Here is a 13,136-nt window from a genome sequence, read left to right as displayed (position 1 = left end):
ATGAGCATTTTATGGTTCAAGGCACTTATTAATGACTTTTTGTTTTTCTTCCTTAGCCTTTCTGCATTCAGTATGTCTGGTGGATTATATGAATCCTTTTTATTTGTTCCCCTGCACTAATCTTTAATAATGTATCATGGGTTTAAAACGCTAACTGATAGACAATTTAGAAGACAGAAATCCTCTAAGATTTTTGTCCTAAAATATCTGTCATGCATTTTGCCATGTACAGTAACATGTCACAGGTGGCTACCCTGTGGCCGGGTAGGGACATGATTCTGCCATCACACTCCCCTCATTCTCACCAATGTGCTGATCACCTAACCAAGGCTCTATGCTCCCCGCTTCACTCACTTCCTCCTCCTTTCCATTGACTACCCTGTTCGCATCACTTCCTTCATTCAGCACATCATTGTTTCATGACCACATTCTTCTCTAAATGGAAAGGGTATCTTGAATCTAATGTCTGACAACTCTTCTTACTGTATATGCACACACTGACCTGCACAGAACCCCGTCCAGCTCTTTATTTTCCTAGAATCTCCCAGAGGAATCAGTTCCATGATGATGGTGATGATGATGATGATATTGACAATGATGACAGGGACCTCTCAAGGATTCTGATAAAGAGGGAATCAATAAAGGGAGGGAATCATTGCAAAATTGCCCCAGAGACAGGCTTAAAAGTAAATAACTGCTATAGTGTTTAATGAAATTGCCTAATATTTAACTATTTTTAAAAATTTATATCGCTGAATTTAAAATTTTAACGGGAATTCTCATTCACCAGTAACCAAGATTCAACTCTAGGACCAAAGTCTAAGGATTTTGATCTTCTAACAAATTGTCCACTAGCCTTTTAAACACGTGATCCTTTTAAAAAGCTTAGTGCTGGGCTGAAAATAAGCAGGATTCATATAATCTCACCAGACACAGTGAATGTGGAAAGACTAAGGAAGAAAAACAAAAAGCCCTTCATAACGTCTTGAACTTCACGTTGCTCACAGGAGAAAATGTTTGCCAAGTTGAGTGTCACATCAACATGACGCCTGAGTGTGATGGGGAAGCTGATCTTCCTCATCAGACATTTATCCTGATTTGTTAGATGCCAACACAGTTTCCTCATTTGATTTGCTTCTAACAAGTATGGAAGAATTTACGTTCTACCAAAAGCAGTCTAAACATTTTCCCCTGCTGTCAGGTCTCTGGACTGAATGTCTCCACAAGAAGGACATGAATATGCTTCATAGGGAATTCTTCCTGAGAAGCAACAGGATTTTCGAGGGCAGAACTGCAGGCCCCCCATGGAGGGCTGGAGGAGGGCTACAGGGGGCACTGGAAAAACAGCAGGAGTGAGTTCAGATACTACCACTCAGGTCGCCAAAGACAGCATTGCTATCTCTGAGGATATGACATTCTCCCAAAAGTTCCATGAGTGAAGGTACCTGTGAACACTAAGCAGGTTGTTAAGAAAGAGCAGCACATAATTTGCGTCACAACTCAATTACAGTATGTTTTGATATTTGGAAAATCATTAGCCCATTGTCCTTTGAAACTGCAGCAGTAGCAATAGAAATAAAAAAGGCTGAGCCGTCTTGGAGACAACAATCAATAAACAATTCTAAATCTGCAGGATTCCTTGACGATATGCAAGCAATGAGCTAGATGTGTCTTGCAGATACCTCTTACTGCAGGGCGCTCTCCTGCAAAGCATAGAACTAGTTTCCTCAGCAGACACAGGGAACCAAGTCAAGATTCCAAATCTTGAGAGATTTACTCTATGGCAGGAAAGATCACACAAGTACATCCAGCCAAATATGAATAAATGTAATCAAATATTATCAAATGTGATTGGAGCACAGATGAAACAGAAATTCCTTTCACCTGGGATCTAGAGAGACTTCTTCAGAAAATGTGGCTTTGGAGATGGCCAAAGATATGGGTGGAATTTTGGCAGAACAGGATGTAAGGAATTTTAAAACTGATTCTAAAATTCATATAAAAATACAAAGGATCCCAAATATCCAAAACAATTTTGAACAAGATAAACAAAGTTGGAAGACTTGCACTATCTGATTTTCAGCTTTTTTTTTTTTTTTTAAAACTACAGTAATCAGAAAGTATGGTGTTGGTGTAAAACAGGAAAATAGAATAATGGAGCAGAATAGAATGTTCAGAACTAAACCAACACTTATATAGACAATTGATTCTCAAAAAGGATGCAGTGGAGAAAGGATCTTTTCAACAAGTGGTGCTGGAAGAATTAGAGAGTGATATGCAAAAAAAAAAAAAATGAACTTTGATCCACACCTCACAAAATATATAAAAATTAACTCACAATGGATCATAGATCTTAATAGGAAATCTAAAACTACAAAACAGCTAGGAGAAAAAGCATAAGCTTAAGCTTTATGAACTTGGGTTTGGCAAATATTTCTTTGCTATGACACCAAAAGTATAATCTATTTTAAAAAGAAACTGATAGAGTGAACTTTATCAAAATGAAGACTCTTCAAAGCTGTTCTAAACACTGCTAAGCAAATGAAAAGACAAGCCATAGACAGAAGCTATTTGCAGATCATATATCTGATAAAGGTCTCTCTTTGTATCTGATCCAGAATAAAGAGGTCCCAAAACTCAATAATAATGCAAACACCTGAATGAATGAATGAGGCCAGAAAACACACTTCAGTAAAGATATCCAGGTGGATAATAAGCATATGAAAAGATGCTGATTAAAGGTGCCATTATTCATTAGAGAAATGCTTTTAAAAACCACAGTGAGATACTAGTACACATACATACAAGAATGAATACGATTAGAAAGACCGACCTTACAAAGTGCTGGTAAGGAAGTAGAGCAACCAGAGCTGATACACACCACAAGGAATTTACAATAGTACAACCATTTTGGAACAGTATTTAACAGTTTCTTTAAAAAAGGTAAATACCTATCTACCATATAACCCAGATATTCCTCATCTGGTGCTTTAGAAAAGAAAAGCATATGTCCATATAAAGACTTGTAACCAAATATTCACTGCAATTTTATTTATAATAGCTCAAGTTGTAAATAACCCATGCATCCATCAAGAAGTAAATGGAGAAACAAATGATGGTCTATCCAAACACTGCTCACAACAAACTCTTCAGTAAAAACCCAGCACTAAAAAATACTCTGCTATAAGAAAAATAAGCTATTAATACAGCAACTCAGATGACTCTCAAAATAATTACACTGAATGAAAGAAGTCAGACAACATAGAGTAGATACTGCATTAATCCATTCATACAAGGATCTTGAAAATGCAGACCAATATGTTGTGATGGAAAGCAGATCAATGGTTTCCAGGGGAAGAGATGGGGAGGGAGGGAGGGACAACAAATGGCAGGAGAGAAGCTTTGTGGGTGATGGGTATGTTCACTCTCTTGAATGTGGTCATGGTTTCTTGGGGATATACTTATGTCAAAACGTATTAGCTGTACACTTTATACGTGTGAAAATTACTTTGCCAAGTATACCTCAAAGCTGTTTTAAGAAAAAAGGCACTTCATTCCTGATCCACCTCAGCGCCTGATTGGAGCGACATGATCAGTCCCTCACCCTGTTTGCCTAACAGGAACGTAGAAAACCTCTCACGGAAAATAACATGTGGATTTTTCATTTGCAATGTCTGCCATGTAATAAAGAATTTCAAGACATGCAACATGTCAAGACTATATAACGGATAATATGAGAATAAGAAACATTAGACAAAGGATGCTAACCCCCAGGTGATGTAGGCATCAGAGTTACCAATAAAGGCTATAAAATACTTTTAATATATTCAAGAAAATAAGGAAATTATGGGAGAATAGACAACAGGGTAAAGACTTTCACCAGAGAAATATACTAGAATGTATTTTTAAGAGAAATCAAACAGATACTCTAGAACTGAAGCTTTCAGCTCTGGAAACAGGTAAACAGAGCTAATTAGGATCCCTTTTAAGTAAAACTTTCAGTAATGCCGGGTAAAATACAACAACAAATGTAACACAGAGCTAACTATGGAAAGAGAAGTTCCCAGGTGACAATACAAAGAGGACACTTAAAGCCCAGAGTGGTAATCTTGTGAGCTGATGCCACCACACCCTGGAGGGAAGGGGTTTTAATCTGCACATAAATAGAGATACAATGTCCATTTAGGAAAAAGGGTCCATACCAGATGTAGAAGACTCTTCCTTTATATCTATATAGTCAGAGACAGAAATGTAAAGTGGCAGCAGAGGTCACAGTGACACAGGGCCCTGGGCCAAGGAGTGTGAACACCTCTGCAAGCTGGGAAAGGTAGGAAGACGAATCCCTTCCTAGAGCCTCGGTGTGGAACGTAGCCTTGGCCACACGTTGGCTTTAGCCCACTGACAATGACTTTGCACTTCTGCACAATAGAACAGTGAGATGATGAATGTGTATTGCTTTAAGCCACTGAGTCTGTGGTCCTTTGTTACAACAGCAAAAGGAAAGAAACTCAGGAACCAACATGAACATGAACCCCATGCTGCCTGCTGTGCTGGCAGGAAGTTCTTTGTCTCTGAATCTGGGGGAGTCTCCTGTCTTCTGGCAGCATCCACAAACTACCTCATGCTAACTTGACAGCTTGCAGAGGGTTAAATCTTAACCCTGCACAGTTCTTGATATTTAGTTAATAAAAATGATGGTGTCATCATGGGTATTTTTCCATCTTTTAAATACCCTTCAGTCTTCTAATAAAGCTACCTCTAATTGAGAGACAGTGTAAATAGTTTTCAATCTTCATAATAAATAACTGTGGTTTTATTTGGTTACTTAAATTATGAATAATAATATTCACATTAGTAAAATTTTTTAAAATCAACATTGTTTAATGAAAATATCATTTCTTTTTGCATGAACATGTATTAACTACAATAAATGTTCCATGCTTTTTTCTGCGATTTACTGTTAGAGCCTTAAAGAATAATATTTTCCTCAAAAGGTATTATGGCAAAGGGATTTCTTTTGGTGGAACAGTTCCTACATCAAATCTGGTGCATGGCTCAGGCCACTGGGAACCTAGAGATGATAGATATTAGGAGGCATTATAAACACAAAATGATTTTTAAAGGAATTAAACAACTGGATGTGTGAAAACAAAGAATCTGAGAATATTCTAGTGAAATAAATGTATTTTTCAGCTTAAGCAAGACACTGGGTGAATAAATCTAAAATGAAAAAACCACCCAGAGGTCAGCAGTGAGTCATGCATGCAGTGTGACTGATCAAAACCAAGTTGTTTCCAAACCAGTGTGCAGGCTTGATGCCTTCATGAATCAAGTCTGTGTGGCACCAGGCCATCTCGAATACATGTTGATGAGGTATTTATAAGCCCTTCACCATCCCAGGACAAAGCCCACACATGAGCCACAAGACCATCACCTACACATCTGCAAAAGACACAGCATGGTGAATAGCACTTTTCTTGTTCAGTAGCCGGTGGCAGGGCACTGTGAGCAGACAGAGATACAGGGACACAGAGACACAGAGGCACTTCCCCTCACTCAGCTGATAACCTTCCGTGCATTCCTGGGGACAGGATTGTCATAAAATGCACCATGGATTGATCCTCCTCCTAGGAAAGGAACGGTAGGTCTGTCCTCAGGTTGGAGCAAGGGTGGCCGGAGGATCTCAGAGGAGCTCTTTCAGCACAAGCAATAGAAATGTCTGCCACCGTGACCACGAGAGACAGGTCTCCTGCCATCCCGGTAGGCACTTGGGCTCCTGACAAAAGCTGGGCTCAGTAAAGGCTTGAGTAGAAGGCACAGACCTGAGGGATGCCCCAGCAAGAGACAGGAGGTAGGGCCTGGTTTATACTGCTCTGGGTGTATCCCAGCCTCATCCGAATACGAAATCAGAAATTTGCAAAACAGCAGAGCTGGGATGGATCATCTACTCCAGACTCCTCACCTTACAGTTTAAATGGTGGCAGCCCTGGGAGGCAAAGCAACGTGCTAAAGGCAGAGCGTGGAAGTGGCAGCGCCAGATGAAACGCACCATGGCAACCCCCGTTCAAGGCCGCTGACACTGAGGACGGGGCCAAGGTTTCCAACGAGGAGAATGAGACAGTGTAAATACTTTGTTCCCCCCAAAACCCCAAATGGCACAAAAACTAAGGCACAAAAACTCACCTTAACTAGCTCTCTTCTGAGGGGGCTCTCTTCTGTCTCCGTCTTTCTGTCTGTCTCCATTTCTCTCTCTCAGACACAAACACATACAATTTTGTGAAAGGGGACTTCCTGCCATACAAAGACAGACTTCACATCTTCAGAGAAACACTTGACAAAGCACATTTCCAATTCAAGTCTTTGTGTGAGGTCTGGGCAACTGGCTTATTTTCTAGAACAATAGGTGGTTCCAAAATCAGGAGATCATCTTCCCCAAAGGAAGAGTTCTGGTCCGTGTTGATGAAGCTGGGGGTGTCACATTTCATGAGCCCGTTCGGCTCCTCCTCTGGCCACCTGCTGCATCTGATGGCTTCCTGGAGCCGAACATCACTGTCAAGGGCTATGGTTGGGATACCAGCTTTGGCCTTGTCCAAGCGGTCCACTTCATTGACGTAGCAGTGAAAGAGGGACCTAGATTCGTCATTGTGCTGCCAGAGAACCCCTTGGGCACCAGCGGTCTTCCAAAGTCCGACACAAAGCTGTTCAGTCTGAATCTCTTCTCGGGAGACTCTGCATTGCAATAAAGAAAACCAAAATAAAAGATCGCTCACACTCTAGCTCGGTGACCTGAAGACTTATAGTTTTTGATATCTGCTGAGAGCAAATCCCTGCACAGAGCATGCTGACAAGCACTGGAAGTGAGAGACATCACTTTCGAACACATACAATTACACCCAAGGCAAAAGTCTAGTGAGGGCCCTTGGACCATCCTGAAAAGACATCCCTCCCTGAGAATCCTCAATACTGGTGCATCGCACACCAGTGTTTCTCAGTGGGACACTCAGATCATCTTCATCAGAATTACTTAAAGTGCTTCTTAAAGTGCAGAATTCTGGGGTGCACACCCTCAGTGTCTCCAGAAGTAGGGACCGGCAGTCTGTATTTTCATAGCCACCAAGATCACTAAACATGCTCAAGTTTAGCACCGCGGTCTACATCGGGTCACCTGAGCATCGACAATGCTGTCTCACGGGGTGGGGGGGTGCCATGTGTGTCAGTGTGCTGTCCTTCCCACGTGTATCCCCTGATTCTCAGAACTGACAGTGCAGTCCCATTGGGCAAGAAATACCACCATTTCACAATGCATACTCAGGGCGCCTGACTGACAGATACAATCAGTGCTAGGAAAGGGGACAAAACTCAGGTTCCTCATCGCTTGTTTCACTTACTGTGGGACAAATGATCAATTCAAGGGTAATAAATCAGTGTATGAGTGAATAACATGACTCTCGTTAGTCCCACGAGTGCCTGGAAGAGCGAGCCTGGGCACACTGAGAATCATAACAGCCCATCTACTTAATTGTCATCCTCCCCAGATTTATGTAAAGGTTACTTCCACCCAGGCAGTGACCCCCGAAGGGCAAGAATCATGTCTGAACACACTCTCAAATCCAGAACAGAACCTGACAACACTTAGGCTCTGGGGTCTGTGTTTAGCGAGTGTGGAATCTCAGTGATGCCAGCTCTTAGACCCTGCCTTCCCATCCCACCCCTCACGATATGGCCCTTATGACCAGCTCTCCCGGGGCTGGGGCCATGGAACCCATTTACAGGACTGGAAGAATCTGATCATGTAAACCATCCCCCAGATTATCACCAAGAGTCACCTGCATTTCAGGGATCAGTAATCCCAGAAGCTTTGCAGTTCAGGCAGGTGAGGGATTTTTATATCAGCTCTGTCTTCTACTGTGACTGCCTGGGTGACATCAGACAAGGAATTCTCAAAAGCCTGAGCTTTTCCTTTCAGGAATAATCTAAATAACAAATCTCGTTGACCACTCAACCAGTGTGATGTGAAGATCAATGATTTACACAGGAGTACAACATTCACTAGGTCATGTATTTAGAATCAGAGAAAAATCATTTGAGAAAGATTGACAGAATGTAGCTTTAATGCAAATTTAAGTATTCTTACCTTTCAGTAAATCATCTTCTTCCCCAACTTATCACTTCACCCAAGTTTAAAAGATGTTTGAGAACAGGGATGAGTGTGCCAGCAATCTGGGACGCAATAACCTAAAATGTCACCTAGGAAAAAGAGGGGAGTAACACATTTTTAAAAAGCATGGTGAGGATGGCGGGGCCATCCCCCAACTCCAGACTAAGAAGCTCTAAGTAATAGATTTCCTGCCTGACTGGGGCATCAGCTGATGTGAAAACCCACCCAGAAACCTCACTGTCCAGCAGCTCCTCCGTAACACAGGCTACACTTTCTCAGAATTAAGAATTGGGGCCAGTAACCACTTTGCTGAAGAATAAAGACAAAGAAGAAGAAGAGAGTTCTGCCCCTCCCCAGGGGAGAGCCCAGACCTTGGGCTGCATGCACTGAGCCCACCTCCCAGGAGAAGGATAAACTGAAGAAGGGCGTCCTGTGAAACTGGGACAGCAAATGTTGAGATGGGAACAAATTGACCGGCTGGCCAGGGACAGCCCCCTCCGTCGCTGCCTTGGCGGCTGCCTCCGCCCCCTCAGCACATCCTGCCCACTTCCGGTGGTTAAGCTGTCAGGGAAACAGTGCTTTGCGACCTGGGGCAACAGAGGCTGCCCCCAGGACAAGCTGCGGGGGATATGGGATCTAAACCACCAGCTCCCAAGCGGCAAGCTCCATACCCCCGCCAACAACCCGCCGCCCCCGCAGCCTACAGCACCCCCGGGGCAATATGTCCTGGAGAAGGGTGACCCGGGAATGAGGGGCAGCAGAGGCCACCCCCACGTCAGGCCTCCAGAGAGATGGGAGCTTATCCTCCAGCCCGCCAGGGGCAGACCCCCCTCCTCTCCAACCCCTGATGTCACCGCGCCCACCTCCCAGGAGCAACCTGACCGGGTGTGGGGTTTCAGGCTAATCTTGGGCGGGAGAGGCCGTCCCCAGGCCAGGTCAGGGGAGAGGAGAAGAAGTGGCCCCATTAGGCGGGGCAGCCGGCCGTCGCAGCTGCCTCTGCCCCTCGACAGCATCGCGCCCGCCTCCCAGGAGCAAGCTGACCTGGAGACGGGCATCCGGCTTCTTGGGCAGCAGAGTACGCCCCCAGGTTTGGCCGTGGGGAAGAGGAGAGCAAATTGACAGGCTCCGCGCTGCAGGTCCTCTACCCCTGCCGTCGCCTCCCCCACACTTTAAAGGCACTTCCCAGGGCGCCCCTCCCCCAGCAGGCTAAATGGGACAGGTGTGTCTGGTGATCTGAGGCAGGAGAGGCCACTCCCACACCAGGCCATCGGGGAGACGGGAGCCAATCCACCAGCTCCCCAAGGCAGCCCCCTACCCCCACAGCAGCCACCGCTCCTGCCCCCTGACCTCACGGTGGCCGCCTCTAGGGAGCAGGCTGACCTGGAGATGGACGTCCGGCGAACTAGGGACAACAGGGACCGCCCCCAGGGCAAACCATGGGGAGAAATGGGAGCAAATGGACCGGCTCCATGGGAAAACCTGCCGCTGCTGCCACCACCCCCAACGTAACACGCCCGCCTCCTGGGGCCAGGCCGACTAGGATACACGTGTCTCTTAACCCAGGGCAAGAGACACCGCCACCAGGACAAGCCGCGGGGAAGATGGGAGCAAATGTGCCCGCTCCCCCGCTGCAGGCCCCCGACCCCCGCCACCCGTGCACCCTGACTACCCTGCCTCCCGCCCCCAGCAGGCAAAGTGGGAAAGGGTTGTCCCGGGACCTGGCGCAGCAGAGGCCGCCTGCAGGCCACGCGGCACAGACATGGGAGCTAATCCTCAAGCTCCCCCGGGGCAGCCTCCCTATCCCCGCAGCCACCACCTTCCCAGCCCCCTGACTGCACCGCACCCATCTCCCAGGAGCAAGCTCACCTGGAGTCGGACCTCAGGCAAATCTCTGGCGGCAGAGGTCGCCCCCAGGCCAGGCCGCGGGGGAGAGAAGAAATGGAGCAGCTCCCTGGAACGGACCCCAACCCCCAGCCGCCGCCGCCGCCGCCGCCTCCCAGGACCAAGCTCACCTGGAGACCGGCGTCCCGCCTCTACGGCAGCAGAAGCCGCCCCTGGCTCCGCCGCGGGGGAGAGCGGAGCGAATTGACCGGCTTCTGTGCGGCAGCCCCCATATCCCCGTGGGCCCTGCACCTTAACGACAACGCCTCCACTCCCCACTCAGCTTGCTGAGTGGGACAGGTGTGTGCAGCGACCTGGGGCAGCAGAGGCCGCTCCCAGGCCCGGCAGCCTGGAGAAGGCAGCTATTCCATCAGTTCGCCAGGGGCAGCCCCGCTCCGCCCACTTGCCGCTGCCACCGCCCCCTGACCTAACCGCCCCACCACCCAGGAGCAAGCTTACCTGGAGTCCAACATCTGGCGAATCTCCGGCGGCCATCGCCCCCCCAGGCCAGGCTGCAGGGAAGAGAAGAAATCGACCGGCTTGCCCGGGCAGCCTCCCACCCACCGCCGCCGCCGCCGCCGCCGCCGCCGCCGCCGCCCCCTCCGCCACCCCAGACCATTGCACTAATCTCCCGGGGTCAGGCTGACTGCGAGGATGTGCACTTGCCTTCTGACCCTGGCCACGTGCCTGAGCACCTTCCTGCACCCCTACACTCCCTGTACCTCTGCACCCCTGCCACTCTCTGCCCTTCCTCACTGCCTGCACCCCCGCATCCCCTGAACTGCCTGCACCCTCCACAGCCCCTGCACCCCTGCCACCACTTACACCTTTGCACTGCGTACACTCCTGCACCCCTGCTTGTCCCACACACCACCTCTTGGGCCTGTGGCAGAGTCTCTGCTGTTAGACCAATGCACAGGAACTCACATCTTTGCCAGTATATGAGGCATCAGTGGACGTCTGGGGTTGGCTGCAGGAAGGTACATGTTCCCGGTCTCTAGCCTGGGCCACTAGGGTGATCTCTGTGAGGTCACCCAGGACGGGCTCAGAGATGCTGTTCTCTGGGAAGAGAGGAGTTGAAACCGGTCTTGAGGGCAGAGCTGTGCTCACCAGGTCGACCACGCTTCATGTTTTACACAGGGTTTCGGAGAAGTGAAATTGATCCGGCCAAGTAAGACCGGCCTGCTCTGCGCCCACCTCAGTCCTGGGCTCTGAGGCAGACCGACTGGCTCCCACCGTCAAGACACCTGAATGGGCACCTGAATGGTCCCTTGGAGGCATCCTATCACTTCTCAGGAAGAAGTCTGGCTGCTTCCACCCCATGGCCCTCCCTCCCACGGTGCTGGCCTCAGGAAGGTTCCTTATTTGGGGAAGAAGGCAGCCCACCCCCTACCCCACCCCTCACCTTTCTCTAACCCAGGCTGGTGCTTTCTCTGCCCTTCAGAGTCTGGAATGCCATTCCTCTTCAGGTATGTCCCTTCTGAGATGGACTTGCTTCCACTCAATTCTAGGTGAGGATGCACCATGGAGTGCACTGGGTAAGAGAACCAAAATAAATAGTTTTTTCTGTGAGGTTTTCTGTTTATCTACTGGGATGGGCTGTGTGTAGTTTGCTACAGCCATTGGTGTGAGAGGCTAAAGCTGCCTGTGTGTCCTTGTTTTCATCTGCCCGCTATCTTTGGGTTTTCCCTAGACACTCCTGAGACATTAACTTCTTTTAATTTTATTCCTGTTATTACACAGAGGCCCTACTGACATGGAGGTTAGGTGTTGGGGTAGCGGAACAGAGCAGGGCATCTATACTCCTGTGATTAGTTCTCATTGAGCCTGTGCCCTGCGCTGTGACCTCCACAAGTGTGTCTCATTCCCCTCACCCCAATTTGGGTGAGACAGAAGGGATTTCCCTTCCCCCAGGCTGGTTAGGCTCTGGTAAAATAATTTCTCATTTTAAAAAAAACACAACCCCCCACAATGGAAGAGAATGTTCTGGGTGTATTTCATTAGAGTTATTTTATCCTTTCCTGGCAGGAAGCATGAGGAGTTTTCCTATGATTTTCACTCTGAGAACAGGGTACTGTCCTCGAAGTAAAATGCATGAAAAAGAGCAGGGGGCCCCTCTGACTGGCCCCCTGAAGTTGTCACACTCAGACTTCCCCACGCTGAGTTTCCAGCTGGCCTCAGGGACCTGTTAAATCGGCCTGCCCCCGAGTTTCTTACAAAAGCGGGTTCTGCCCTGGGAGCTGTGACTCTCCAAGCCTGCCCGGCTGCCTCTCTGGGTTGGGAGCAGCTTTCCCCCTCAGTTTTCTTGTGGATCTAAGAAGAGCAGTGGGTTTTCAGCTCCCTCAGCTCTGGTGTTGTTTTCAGGACAGAAGGAGCAATTTCTGAGCTCCACACGAGCTGGACCAGAGGCTGGAAGCCTCCCCTCCTCTGCCTCCATGCAGACAATCAGTGGCTGTGGTTCTAGCCGAGTTTCTGAAGATGTGGATTTAAACACACACATCCCAGCCCCCACAGGAGCACACAGTCCCATAAATCCCTACAACTTCCACTGGTAACTACGGAACTGATGAGGACACGCGTTTCGGTGCTGCAGAGACCTGAATGCACGACTTTCTCCGTGGCCTATTAATGTGGTTGTTATGGGCCTTGTCTGAAGTGGCTTGCATACCGCACCTGGTACATGGGAAATATAAAATAAGTACTAGAACCTCCACTTTTTCTCCCTCTTGGGCCTTCCAACCTAAAAAGTAATACGTGAACTCAGACGGCCTAGTCACCACAATGAGGTCAGACCAGCCCGGCTCTCCTGAGTGATGGGCACTGACTTGCGCATTAACTCGGAACAGTAGGGGAACCGTCTTCCTCTAACTGGGCCTCTCCCCACACCAGGCACGCCCTCAGCTGAGAAGGGGCCAACTCCCCCATTGAGGTGTGTGCTGGTGGCTTCAGTGTGACCTGGCCCTGCCGGGACATGAACATGCAGTGAGGTGGAGTGTCAGGAGGAGGGGGGTCCCTGCTGGGGCAGCAGGGGGCCCGGTAGCACCCTGCGCAGCCTGGTGCCTGGGGCTCCCCAACATCTCCTACGGCCCCAGGGTCG

General features: G+C 48.2%; 1 protein-coding gene across 7 annotated transcripts in view; it reads right to left on the bottom strand.

The window, feature by feature from the left end:
* The window catches only part of LOC141577421 (uncharacterized), a 140,157-nt gene that overhangs the window by 119,844 nt on the left and 7,177 nt on the right, over nucleotides 1–13,136 (bottom strand). Inside the window, exons 8-14 of one of the 7 annotated variants that reach the window (XM_074361472.1) lie at nucleotides 11,445–11,573; nucleotides 10,967–11,100; nucleotides 10,499–10,551; nucleotides 9,022–10,212; nucleotides 8,384–8,719; nucleotides 8,135–8,247; nucleotides 6,371–6,729 (exon numbers count right to left, since the gene is read on the bottom strand). In XM_074361472.1, the coding sequence (XP_074217573.1) occupies nucleotides 10,167–10,212; nucleotides 10,499–10,551; nucleotides 10,967–11,100; nucleotides 11,445–11,573 (362 nt within the window). In that variant the 3' untranslated portion in view covers nucleotides 6,371–6,729; nucleotides 8,135–8,247; nucleotides 8,384–8,719; nucleotides 9,022–10,166. The other 6 variants (XM_074361473.1, XM_074361471.1, XM_074361474.1 and 3 more) reach the window with 6 other exon arrangements.

Source organism: Camelus bactrianus, chromosome 4 (assembly GCF_048773025.1).
Source record: "Camelus bactrianus isolate YW-2024 breed Bactrian camel chromosome 4, ASM4877302v1, whole genome shotgun sequence".
NCBI lineage: Eukaryota > Metazoa > Chordata > Mammalia > Artiodactyla > Camelidae > Camelus > Camelus bactrianus.
The sequence above is the reverse complement of the archived record's forward strand: the minus strand, read 5'-3'. Positions and strand labels throughout refer to the sequence as shown.